At 39.1% G+C, this 12,797-nt stretch overlaps 1 protein-coding gene and 1 long non-coding RNA gene across 4 annotated transcripts in view; both read left to right on the forward strand.

The window, feature by feature from the left end:
- The window catches only part of LOC122240397, a 62,244-nt gene that overhangs the window by 30,268 nt on the left and 19,179 nt on the right, over window positions 1-12,797 (forward strand). The gene's annotated exons all lie outside the window — the stretch shown is intronic.
- LOC102950478 (developmental pluripotency-associated protein 3-like) lies at window positions 624-1,081 on the forward strand. The gene has a single exon (XM_015539052.2). The coding sequence runs from the start codon at window positions 624-626 to the stop codon at window positions 1,077-1,079; it is 456 nt and encodes a 151-aa protein (XP_015394538.2). The 3' UTR covers window positions 1,080-1,081.

A 12,797-nucleotide genomic window follows, 5' to 3' on the forward strand; every position in this document is an offset into this window, starting at 1 on the left:
AAAGCCCTCAAGAAAGTAGGGATAGAAGGAGCATACCTCGAGATCATAAAAGCCATATATGAACAACCCAACACTAATATCATCCTCAATGGGGAAAAACTGAGAGCTTTCCCCTAAGGTCAGGAACAAGACAGGGACGTCCACTCTCACCACTGTTATTCAACATAGTATTGGAAGTCTTAGCCTCTGCAATCAGACAACACAAAGAAATAAAAGGCATCCGAATCGGCCAGGAGGAGGTCAAACTTTCACTCTTCGCAGATGACATGATACTCTATATGGAAAACCCAAAAGATTCCACCAAAAGACTGCTAGAACTCATCCATGAATTCAGCAAAGTCGCAGGATATAAAATCAACAGAAATCGGTTGCATTGCTATACAACAATAATGAAGCAACAGAAAGAGAAATCAGCGAATCGATCCCATTTAAAATGGCAGCAAAAGGAGGTTTGTCCTTTTTCTCTCGCCACGGTTTGTTGGAGCCTCCATTTTTCTCGCCCTTTCTGGGCTATCTCGTTCTTTCCAGGCTACTTGGCAGCTAGTTGAGCCCATTACTTTCCACTGGAATCCAAAGGTCTAGAAGGCTGAGACTTGGCTTTCAGGTCTGAGACTTGGCCTTGGATGGATTGGCCAACGAAGCTTTACCCATCCTGTGGCCCAGAACCATCTCAGATGACCAGTGAAGAAAATTCCCAGGGAGGCTCAGCTGCCTCTCAAACCATCTCCAAAGTATTAATAAAGAACCTTAGTCAATTGACTCTCGACCCTAGTATCAAACTTCCTTCCCCTCTACCAGAATATCCACCCCAACAGCAGGACAGAGGGACGAAATCACAGGGACTTGTGGACCAGATACTCAGCAACAGGAGGAGGGGTGGAGTAAGGACTTTGTTAACTGCTCGGAAAGAAAGGATGGAAAGGCTGATGTGGTTTATTAAAAATCATCGCTACTTCAACCAGCGTTCCACGGATGAATCCAGAGTAGAAAGATTTAGATGTAGATGTCATTATTGCCTGTATCATAGACCTCCCGAGGATACCAGCATGGAGAATAATTATGACATGGAGTCTATGTAAACATAAACCTTATTATATGGTGTTTTTCTTGCTAGTAGTTTTAGAATCAGTATGCAGCACCTTGGGAAAGCTGCTCTATTGTAGACAAAGTATAATATTTTGATAATCTATGATATTAGCTCTGTCTTGTCTTTTCTACCTTGATAACAATAATTTGTGAGGAATCTGGTGTTTTGCATTTGAGTGACCTCAATATACTTTAGTTCCACTTTTTGATATGACCCAAGGAAGCACTAGTGGGTTTTGAGTGTAGCCTGGGTGTTTGAAAAACCTGAAGTCATGAAGATCGGTTAACCTAACATGGGGTTCCTGGGTGGCTCAGTTGGGTTAAGCATCCGACTAGAGTTCTGTAGAGTAGGGTTCTGTGCTGGCAGCTGGGAGGCTGGAGCCTGCTTCAGATTCTGTGTGTGTGTGTGTGTGTGTGTGTGTGTGTGTGTGTGTGTGTGTGTGTGAGTGTGTGTGTGTGTGTGTGTGTGTTTCTCTCTGCCCTTCCCCCACTCATGCTCTCAAATAAAAACATTAAAAAAAAAACCCTAACATCAAATTGGAAGCCACGTAACTTGTGCAGGGAGGAATATATAGAGAATATTGGGTGGTTTGGCTGGAGAGCATAATTATAATTATGGCAGCGTGCATAGGCTAGGTTTTCTGGTTTTCAAAAATTAGAGTTGTAATGAAAGTTTTTTTGTGGTAGTTCAATTTTCAGTAGCAAATGTGTATGTAGGGGATCTTATTAAAATTGAGGTTTATTTGAATACGTTTCAAAAAATAAAATAAAATAAAATAAAATGGCAGCAAAAACCATAAAATACCTAGGAATAAATATAACCAAAGAGGTGAAGAATCTATACACTGAAAACTATAGAAAGCTTATGAAAGAAATTGAAGAAGACACACAAAAACAATGGAAAAAGATTCCATGCTCCTGGATAGGAAGAACAAATATTGTTAAAACGTCAATACTACTCAAAGCAATCTACATATTCAATGCAATCTACATATTCAATGCAATCCCGATCAAAATAACACAAGCATTCTTCACACAGCTAGAACAAATAATCTTAAAATTTGTATGGAACCAGAAAAGACCCTGAATAGCCAAAGCAGTGTTGAAAAAGAAAGCCAAAGCAGGAGGCATCACTTTCCCAGACTTCAAGCTGTACTACAAAGTTGTAATCATCAAGACATCATGGTACTGGCACAATAACCGACACTCAGATCAGTGGAACAGAATGGAGAACCCAGAAATGGACCCACAAAAGTATGGCCAACTAATCTCTGACAAAGCAGGAAAGAATATCCCATGGAATGAAGACAATCTCTTCAGGAAGTGGTGCTAAAAAAACTTGGACAGCAACATGGAAAAGAATGAACCTGGACCACTTTCTTTGTATGTATGTATGTATGTATGTATGTATGTATGTATGTATGTATTTATATAAAACTTATTGTCAAATTGGTTTCCTTACAATACCCAGTACTCATCCCAACAGGTACCCTCCTCAATGCCCATCACCCACCCTCCCACCCCCCATCAATCCTCAGTTTGTTCTCAGTATTTAAGAGTCTCTTATGGTTTGACTCTCTCCCTCTCTCTTTTTTTTCATTCCCCTCCCCCATGTTAAGTTTCTTCTGTTAAATTTCTCAGGATCCACATAAGAGTGAAAACATATGGTATCTTTCTCTGCCTGACTTATTTCATTTAGCATAACACTCTCCAGTTCTATCCATGTTGCTACAAAAGGCCATATTTCATTCTTTCTCATTACCAAGTAGTATGCCATTGTGTATATAAACCACAATTTCTTTATCCATTCATCAGCTGATGGACATTTAGGCTATTTCCATAATTTGGCTATTGTTGAAAGTGCTGCTATAAACATTGGGGTACAAGTGCCCTTAGCCATCAGTACTCCTGTATCACTTGGGTACATTCCTAGAAGTGCTATTTCTGGGTCATAGGGTAGATCTATTTTTAATTTTTTGAGAAACCTCCACACTGTTTTCCAGAGCGGCTGCACCAGTTTGCATTCCCACCAACAGTGCAAGAGGGTTCCCGTTTCTCCACATCCTTGCCAACATCTATAGTCTCCTGATTTGTTCATTTTAGCCACTCTGACTGGCGTGAGGAGGTATCTCAGTGTGGTTTTGATTTGTATTTCCCTGATGAGGAGTGACGTTGAGACCCCGAATAGCCAAAGTAATAATTAGGAAGAAGACCAAAACGGGAGGCATCACAACCCCAGACTTTAGCCTCTACTACAAAGCTGTAATCATTGGACAGCATGGTATTGGCACAAAAACAGACACATAGACCAATGGAATAGAATAGAGACTCCAGAATTGGACCCATGAAAGTATGGCCAACTAATCTTTGACAAAGCAGGAAAGAATATCCAATGGAAAAAAGACAGTCTCTTTAACAAATGGTGCTGGGAGAACTCGACAACAACATACAGAAGAATGAAACTAGACCACTTTCTTACACCATTCACAAAAATAAACTCAAAATGGATAAAGGACCTGAATATGAGACAGGAAACCATCAAAACCCTAGAGGAGAAAGCAGGAAAAAAACCTCTCTGATCTCAGCCGCAGCAATTTCTTACTCGACACATCTCCAAAGGCAAGGGAATTAAAAGCAAAAATGGATTATGGGAACCTCATCAGATAAAAAGCTTCTGCACTGCAAAGGAAACAATCAACAAAACTAAAAGGCAACCAACAGAATGGGAAAAATATTTGCAAATGATATATGAGACAAAGGGCTAGTATCCAAAATCTATAAAGAACTCACCAAACTCCACACCTGACAAACAAATAATCCAGTGGAGAAATGGGTAGAAAACATGAATAGACACTTCTCTAAAGAAGATATCCAGATGGCCAACAGGCACATGAAAAGATGGGCCACTTTCTTACACCATACACAAAAATAAACTCACAATGGATGAAAGACCTAAATGTAAGACAGGAAGCCATCAAAATCCTCGAGGAAAAACCTCTTTGAGCTTGGCTGCAGTGACTTCTTACTCAACACATCTCCAGAGGCATGGGAAACAAAAACAAAAATGAACTATTGGGACCTCATCAAAATAAAAAATCTTCTGCACGGCGAAGGAAACAATCAGCAAAACTAAAAGGCAACCAACGGAATGGGAGAAGATATTTGCAAATGATATATCAGAGAAAGGGTTAGTATCCAAAATCTATAAAGAACTTACCAAACTCAACACTCAAAAAACAAATAATCCAGTGAAGAAATGGGCAAAAGACATGAATAGACACTTCTCCAAAGAAGACATCCAGAGAGCCAACCGACACATAAAAAATGCTCAACATCGGTCATCGTCAGGGAAATACAAATCAAAACCACAATGAGATACCACCTTACACTGTCAGAATGGCTAACATTAACAACTCAGGCAACAAAAGATGTTCGCGAAGATGCGGAGAAAGAGGATCTCTTTTGCACTGTTGGTGGGTATGCAAACTGGTGCAGCCACTCTGGAAAACAGTATGGAGGTTCCTCAAAAAACTAAAAATAGAACTACCCTACGACCCAGCAATTGCACTACTAGGTATTTATCCAAGGGATACAGGTATGCTGTTTCAAAGGGGCATATGCACCGCCATGTTTATAGCAGTGCTATCGACAATAGCCAAAGTATGGAAAGAGCCCAAATGTCCATCAATGGATGAATGGATAAAGAAGATGTGGTATACATATACAATGGAGTACTACTTGGTAATCAAAAAGAATGCAATCTTGCCATTTGCAACTACATGGATGGAACTGGAGGGTATTATGCTAAGTGAAATTAGTCAGAGAAAGACAAAATCATATGACTTCACTCATATGAGGAATTTAAGAGAAAAAACAGATGAATATAAGGGAAAGGAAACAAAAGTAATATAAAAACCGGGAGGGGGACAAAACAGAAGAGACTCATAAATATGGAGAACAGACTGAGGGTTGTGGGAGATGGGATGGTCTAAATGGGTAAGGGGCACTAAGGAATCTACTCCTGAAATTATTGTTACACTATATGCTAACTAATTTGGAGGTAAATTAAAAAAAAAAAAAAAAGATTAAAAAAATGAAGCCTTCAAACTCACAAACCGTGAGGTCATGACCTGAGCAGAAACGAAGAGTCAGTTTAACTGACTGATCCACCAGGTATCCTGTCAAATACATTTCTATGCTAAGAATACACACACAACATATAAACCCCCAAAAGATTTTTAATATGATATTTATTTCTACCAATTATGTCAACTGTCATAATTATTTAACCAATCACTCCCTATCTAGCAAAACCATAATCTTTGGCCTTAATTTACATGTGTAATTCTAGGTCTCTAATTATTGATTTGTAATACATTCTGAAGTATTTAAAAGTTTTGGTTGGGGTGGGCATAAATGATTGTCCCTTTTAAGCTGTTTGGTCATTTTAAATCAAGAAGTAGCATTATATGCCACAGTAATCAAGAGCCTAATGCAAATCCCATGTCTGAAATTAGCTATGTGATTTCAATCAAATTACCTGAAGCTCAGATCCTGTTTTCTCATCTATAAAGGTCTTTCAAGAGGATCGTTTTCAGTATTAAATGAGGTAATGTATGTGGAAAGAATCTCATAATAATAGTATGTATGAGCCCAGAGCAATTACTGTAACTTAACTACCAATTAATTTTTCCTCTACTGTTTAATTACAGAGGCAGAAATGTAAATTTCATGCTGCTCCAAACAAAAAAAATTATATAATTTATATCGATATATTTAGCTCCTGGCATTGTGAAAATTAATAAAACAAAACTTAACTAAAATGGAGTTGAGAAGTTTGGCAGGGGGAGCTCTCACACCCTAGCACTCCTCATCAACTGCGAATTCAACAAAAAACAAATCTTGCCTGTGGATACTATTTTACCATCCCAGCAGGAGGAGAAAAGGCTCACCTTCCCCACCCCAACTAGAAAACAGCCCAGCCAGTGGGAGAGAGTCACAACTCAGCCAGTGAGAAGCCACTGTACTTTCAACTCCCAGTTTACTCCAGTGGATTTTTTGTTTATAACAGTCTTCCCAACTTGAGCTTCCCTCTATGAAAGAGTGTCCCAAGGGCACCTGGATGGATCAGTTAATTGAACATCTCACTTCAGCTCAGGTCATGATCTTGTGGTTTCATGAGTTCGAGCCCAGTAGGGCTCTGCACTGGCAGTATGGAGCCTGCTTGGGATTCTCTCCCTCTCCCTCTCTCTCTGCCCCTCTCCCACTTGCTCTGTCTCTGTCTCTCTCAAAATAAATAAACAAAGCTTTATATATATAAGTATATACTTACATATGTATAAGTATATGTATTCTAAAACCATAATAATAGACTGGCTTAATGAACTCACTCAGCCATATTTCAGATCTCTCATCTGTAAGTGAAAGAAAAACATGTAGTCCAACAAATATGATATATTTTGCTTCTTAAAAAATAATCTCACAAAACAGATGAACATAGGAGAATGGAAGCAAAGTTATATAAAAACAAGGAGGGGGACAAAATATAAGAGACTCTTAAATGCCCCTTAAATATAAGGGGCATTAAGAAAGACACATGTAGGGATGAGCACTGGGTGTTATATGTAGGGGATGAGTCAATGGATTCTACTCCTGAAATCATTATTGCACTATTGCTAACTAACTTGGATGTAAATGAAAATAAAAACCTCCCAACAAAAAATAAATTAATTAAAAATAAAAATAAAAAAATAAGATGTTTTCAGGGAGGAACCAAGATGGCAGAACAGCATGGAAATTTTTGCATCTCACATCCATGAAATACAGCCAGATCAACACTAAACCATCCTGCACACCCAGAAAACCGATATGAGGATTAACACAACAATCTGCACAACATGAGCCACAGAACTCAGCAAGTACATGGTGTGGAGAGATGAACTGGGCAGAGAGAAGCCACAGAGGGCAGGGAGCTGTTTTTGCTTGTGGAGAGAGGATGGCAGGGGGATAGTACAGGAAAAGCATCCCCCCAAAAGCAGCTGGAGAGAAAGTGGAAAAAGTAGAAACAGCCACAGGGACTGAACTAAAAAGGGAGAAAGGAGAAAGGAGAGGGTTTAAATTCCAATAAGACTCAGTAAACAGGGGGAGCGCAGATTCTGAAACTCCACAGCTCAATACCTGGCAGTGCTCTGGTGGGAAGGGTGAATCTCCAGGAGCAGAGTGGGATATGGGAGGTCCTCAGGCCACATGGGGAGAAGCGGTTCCACTGCTGGAAGAACATTTGGTAGAGGCTTTGTGGCCACCCGGTCCCAGGAGACCCCAGAGAACAACCACATTCACTTGTGCTGGAACAAGGTCCTTAAGGGTGAAGCCTGGTGCCAGATGTGTGTTGTGATTTGCCATAATCCCTGAAATGCTGCTGCTACGTGATCGTATGAACTTTTTCTGGGGTGGGCTGGCACCCAGTCACAGTCTCTAGGCATCGGCAGCAGCACGGTCCAGCAAAATTTCCTAGGTGCGGCAGGCACTCAGCCATTGCTAGGTGAGACCCTCCTCAGAGGATCTGAGCAGGTCAAAGCTGCAGTCCCTCAGAAGTGAGGAGTCATGAAACACAGCTGCATCTAAGATAAAACACAGGAGGGAGGTGCCACCTGGCAACCTGATGGCTTGGTCATGGACAGTGTAAAAGCGGGAGTGGACAGAAGCCAGAGACAAAACATGTGTGCCCAATTGCTAATTGGGGAGAACAGAGTTCCGATACTAGAGACTGGGTACCTGGGTGCTGCCATTTTCACCCCTCCCACACATGTGCATACACACATACAAGTGCCACAACAATCCACCCCAGCAAGCTAAGCAGCTCCATCTAGTGGAGAACAGAGCTGTTACACTAAACACTGCCCAACTGGGCCAACCTCACTCTTCAGGACCACTACAAATCTCTCTGCCTGCTTAGTTTATGGACTATAAGGTGCTTCATAGTATGACTTCTAAGGGAAAACAATGTAATTTCAATTGTATTTCAGTCTGTTCGCTGGTCCATCTATTCAATTTTCTTTCTTTTTTTTTTCTTTTTCATTTCATTCCTTTTTCTTTAATACAAAAAGAGAAAAATGTATTTTTATTTTCAATATTTATCAAAAATATTTTTCTTTATTTTCTTCTACTATATTTTTTAATTTTTATAATTTTTTCAAATTCTATTTTACTTCCATCATTCATTTTATTCTATTGCATTGTATTCATTATCTCAAATTTTCAAACGTTTTCCTTTTTTTCGGGCTTTCCTTTTTTTTAATTTTTGTATTTTTCTCCCTTGTTTCTCTAATATATCAAGCTCCTTTCAATAATGAGACCAAAAAACAACTAAGATCTAGCATCATTTATTTCATGTGTGCATGTGTGTGTGTGTGTCTGTGTCTGTGTCTGTTCTTTTTAATTTTTTAATTTTAATTTTTTTTCCTTATTAATTCCTTTTCTTCCTTCAAAATGATGAAACAAAGGAATTCACCCCAAAATAAACAGCAGGAAAAGATGACTGCCAGGGACTTAACAGAGATACAAGCAAGATGTCTGAACCAGAATTTAGAATCACAATAATAAGAATACTAGCTGAGGTCAAAAATAGATTAGAATCCCTTTCTGTGGAGATAAAAGAAGCAAAAATAGGATGAAATTATAAGTGAGCTGCAATCTTGAATGGATGCCGTGGAGGCAAGGATGGGTGAGGCAGAGCAGTTAATCACCAATATAGAGTACAAACTTATGGAGAATAATGAAGCAGAAAGAACGAGGGAGACTAAGGCAAAAGAGCATGAAATAAAAATTAGAGAACTCACTGACTCATTAAAAAGGAGTAACATCAGAATCATAGGGGTCCCAGAACAGGAAGAAAGAGAAATAGGGGTAGAGTGTTATATGAACATATCAGGGTGGAAAACTTTCTTAACCTGGGGAAAGACACAGATATCAAATTCCAGAAAGCACAGAGGATCCTCATTAGATCCAACAAAAATTGACCATCAACAAGGCATATCATAGTCAAATCCACAAAATACTCAGGCAAGGAAAGAATAATGAAAGCAGCAAGGAAAAAACAGTCCTTAACCTACAAGGAAACAGATCAGGTTCACAGCAGACCTATCCACAGAAATGTGGCAGGCCAGAAAGGAGTGGCAGGATATAGTCAATGTGCTGAATCAGAAAAATATGCAGCCAAGAATTCTTTATCCAGAAAGGTTGTCATTCAAAACAGAAGGAGAGATTAAAAGTTTCCCACCAGACAAAAATTAAGGGAGTTCATGACCACCTAACAAGCCCTGAAAGAAAATTTAAGGGGGACTCTCTCAGAGGAGAAAAGATAAGCAAACAAACAAACAAACAAAGACCAAAAGCAACAAAGACTAAAAGGACCAGAGACCAGGAACTCCAACTCTACAGACAACATAATGGCAATAAACTCATATCTTTCAATACTCACTCTAAACATCAATGGTATAAATGCTCCAATCAAAAGACATAGGGTAACAGAATAGATAAGAAAACAAGATCCATCTATATGTGTTTACAAGAGACTCACTTTGGACCTCAAGACACCTTCATATTGAAAATAAGGGGATGGAGAACCATCTGTCATGGTAATAGTCGCCAAAAGAAAGCCGGAGTAGCCACACTTATATCAGATTATCTAGATTTTAAAATAAAGACGGTAACAAGAGATGAAGAAGGGTATTGGATCATAATTAAGGGGTCTATCCACCAAGAAGACCTAACAATTGTAAACATCTATGTTCCAAACGTGAAGGAAAACAAATATATAAATCAATCAATGACAAACATAAACTCGTTGATTATAATTCCATAAGACTAGGGAACTTCAACACCCCACTTACAACAATGGAGAGATCATATAAACAGAAACTTAACAAGGAAACAATGGCTTTGAATGACACACTGGACTGACTTAACAGATATGTTCAGAATATTTCATCCTAAAGCAGAATACACAGTCTTCTCGAGTGCACATGGAACATTCTCCAGAATAGATCACATACTGGGACACAAATCAGTCCTCAACAAGTACAAAAAGATCGAGATCATACGGTACATATTTTCAGACCACAATGCTAAGAAACTCAAAATCAACCACAAGAAAAAATATGGAAAGATAACAAATACATGGAGACTAAAGAACATCCTACTAAAGAATGAATGGGCTAATCAAGAAATTAAAGAGGAAATTTAAAAGTACATGGAAGCCAATGAGAATGATCACACCAGAGCCAAAAACCTCTGGGATGTAGCAAAGGTGGTCATAAGAGGAAAGTATATAGCAATCCAAGGCTTCCTAAAGAAGGAAGAAAGATCTCAGATACACAACCTAACCTTACACCTTAAGGAGCTGGAAAAACAACAGCAAATAAACCCAAAATCAGCAGAAGACAGGAATTAATAAAGACTAGAGCAGAAATTAATGCTATCAAAACCAAAAAGAGAGAGAGAGAGAGAGAGAGAGAGAGAGAGAGCGCAGAACAGATCAATGAAACCAGAAGCTGGTTCTTTGAAAGAATTAACAAATCTGATAAGCCACTAGCCAATTTGATCAAAAAGAAAAAAGAAAGGACCCACATAAATAAAATAAGGAATGAAAGAGGAGAGATCACAACCAACACAGCAGAAATAAAAACAATAATAAGAGAATATTTTGAGCAATTATACACCAATAAAATGGGCAATCTAGAAGAAATGGACAAATTCCTACAAACATATACACTACCGGGGCGCCTGGGTGGCGCAGTCGGTTAGGCGTCCGACTTCAGCCAGGTCACGATCTCGCGGTCCGTGAGTTCGAGCCCCGCGTCAGGCTCTGGGCTGATGGCTCGGAGCCTGGAGCCTGTTTCCGATTCTGTGTCTCCCTCTCTCTCTGCCCCTCCCCCGTTCATGCTCTGTCTCTCTCTGTCCCAAAAATAAATAAAAAACATTGAAAAAAAAAATTTAAAAACATATACACTACCAAAACTGAAACAGGAAGAAATAGAAAATTTGAACAGACCCGTAACCAGTAAGGAAATCAAATTAGTAATCAAAAATCTGCCAAAAAACAAGAGTCCAGGGCCAGATGGCTTTCCAGGGGAATTCTACCAAACATTTAAGGTAGGGTTAACACCTATTTTCTTGAAGCTTTTCCAAAAAATAGAAATGGAAAGAAAACTTCTAAACTCTTTCTATGAAGCAAGCATTACCTTGATTCCAAAACCAGAGACCCCACTAAAAAGGAGACCTATGGACCAATTTCCCTGGTGAACATGGATGCAAAAATCCTCAGCAAGGTATTAGCCAACCGGATCCAACAATACATTAAAAAAATTATTCGCCATGACCAAGTGGGATTTATACATGGGGTGCAGGGCTCGTTCAATATCCGCAAGGCAATTAACGTGATACATCACATCAGTAAAAGAAAGGACAAGAATAATATGATCCTCTCAGCAGATGCAGAGAAAGCATTAACAAAAGACAGCATCCTTTCTTGATAAAAACCCTCAAGAAAGTAGGTATAGAAAGAGCATACCTCGAGATCATAAAAGCCATATATGAACGACCCAACACTAATATCATCCTCAATGGGGAAAAACTGAAAGCTTTCCCCCTAAGGTCAGGAACAAGACAGGGACGTCCACTCTCACCACTATTATTCAACATAGTATTGGAAGTCTTAGCCTCTGCAATCAGACAACACAAAGAAATAAAAGGCATCCGAATCGGCCAGGAGGAGGTCAAACTTTCACTCTTCACAGATGACATGATACTCTATATGGAAAACCCAAAAGATTCCACCAAAAGACTGCTAGAACTCATCCATGAATTCAGCAAAGTCGCAGGATATAAAATCAACAGAAATCGGTTGCATTGCTATACAACAGTAATGAAGCAACAGAAAGAGAAATCAACGAATCGATCCCATTTAAAATGGCAGCAAAAACCATAAAATACCTAGGAATAGATATAACCAAAGAGGTGAAGAATTTATACACTGAAAACTATAGTAAGCTTATGAAAGAAATTGAAGAAGACACACAAAAAAAATGGAAAAATATTCCATGCTCCTGGATTGGAGGAATAAACATTGTTAAAATGTCAATACTATCCAAAGCTATCTATATATTCAATGCAATCCCTATCAAAATAACACCAGTATTCTTCACTGAAATAGAACAAACAATCCTAAAATTTGTATGGAACCAGAAAGGACCCCAAATAGCCAAAGCAATCTTGAAAGAAAACTGAAGCTGGAGGCATCACCCTCCTGGAATTCAAGCTGTATTATAAAGCTGTAATCATCAAGATAGTATGATACTAGCGCAAAACGGAACCTCAGATCAATGCAACAGAATGAAGAACCCAGAAATGGACCCACAAATGTATGGTCAACTAATCTTTGACAAAGCAGGAAAGAATATTCAATAGAATTAAAGACAATCTCTTCAGCAAATGGTGCTGGGAACCCTGGACAGCAACATGAAGAAAAATGAACCTGGACCACATTCTTACACTATACATGAAAATAAACTCACAATGGATGAAAGACCTAAATGTAAGACAGGAAGCCATCAAAATCCTCGAGGAAAAACCTCTTTGAGCTTGGCTGCAGTGACTTCTTACTCAACACATCTCCAGAGGCAAGGGAAACAAAAGCAAAAATGAACTATTGG

The sequence above is a fragment of the Panthera tigris genome, chromosome B4 (genome assembly GCF_018350195.1).
Source record: "Panthera tigris isolate Pti1 chromosome B4, P.tigris_Pti1_mat1.1, whole genome shotgun sequence".
Taxonomy (NCBI): Eukaryota; Metazoa; Chordata; class Mammalia; order Carnivora; family Felidae; genus Panthera; species Panthera tigris.

Excerpts from the sequence above, each read along its gene's own strand:
- LOC102950478 (XM_015539052.2), top strand. The coding sequence starts at position 624 with ATGGATTGGCCAACGAAGCTTTACCCATCCTGTGGCCCAGAACCATCT.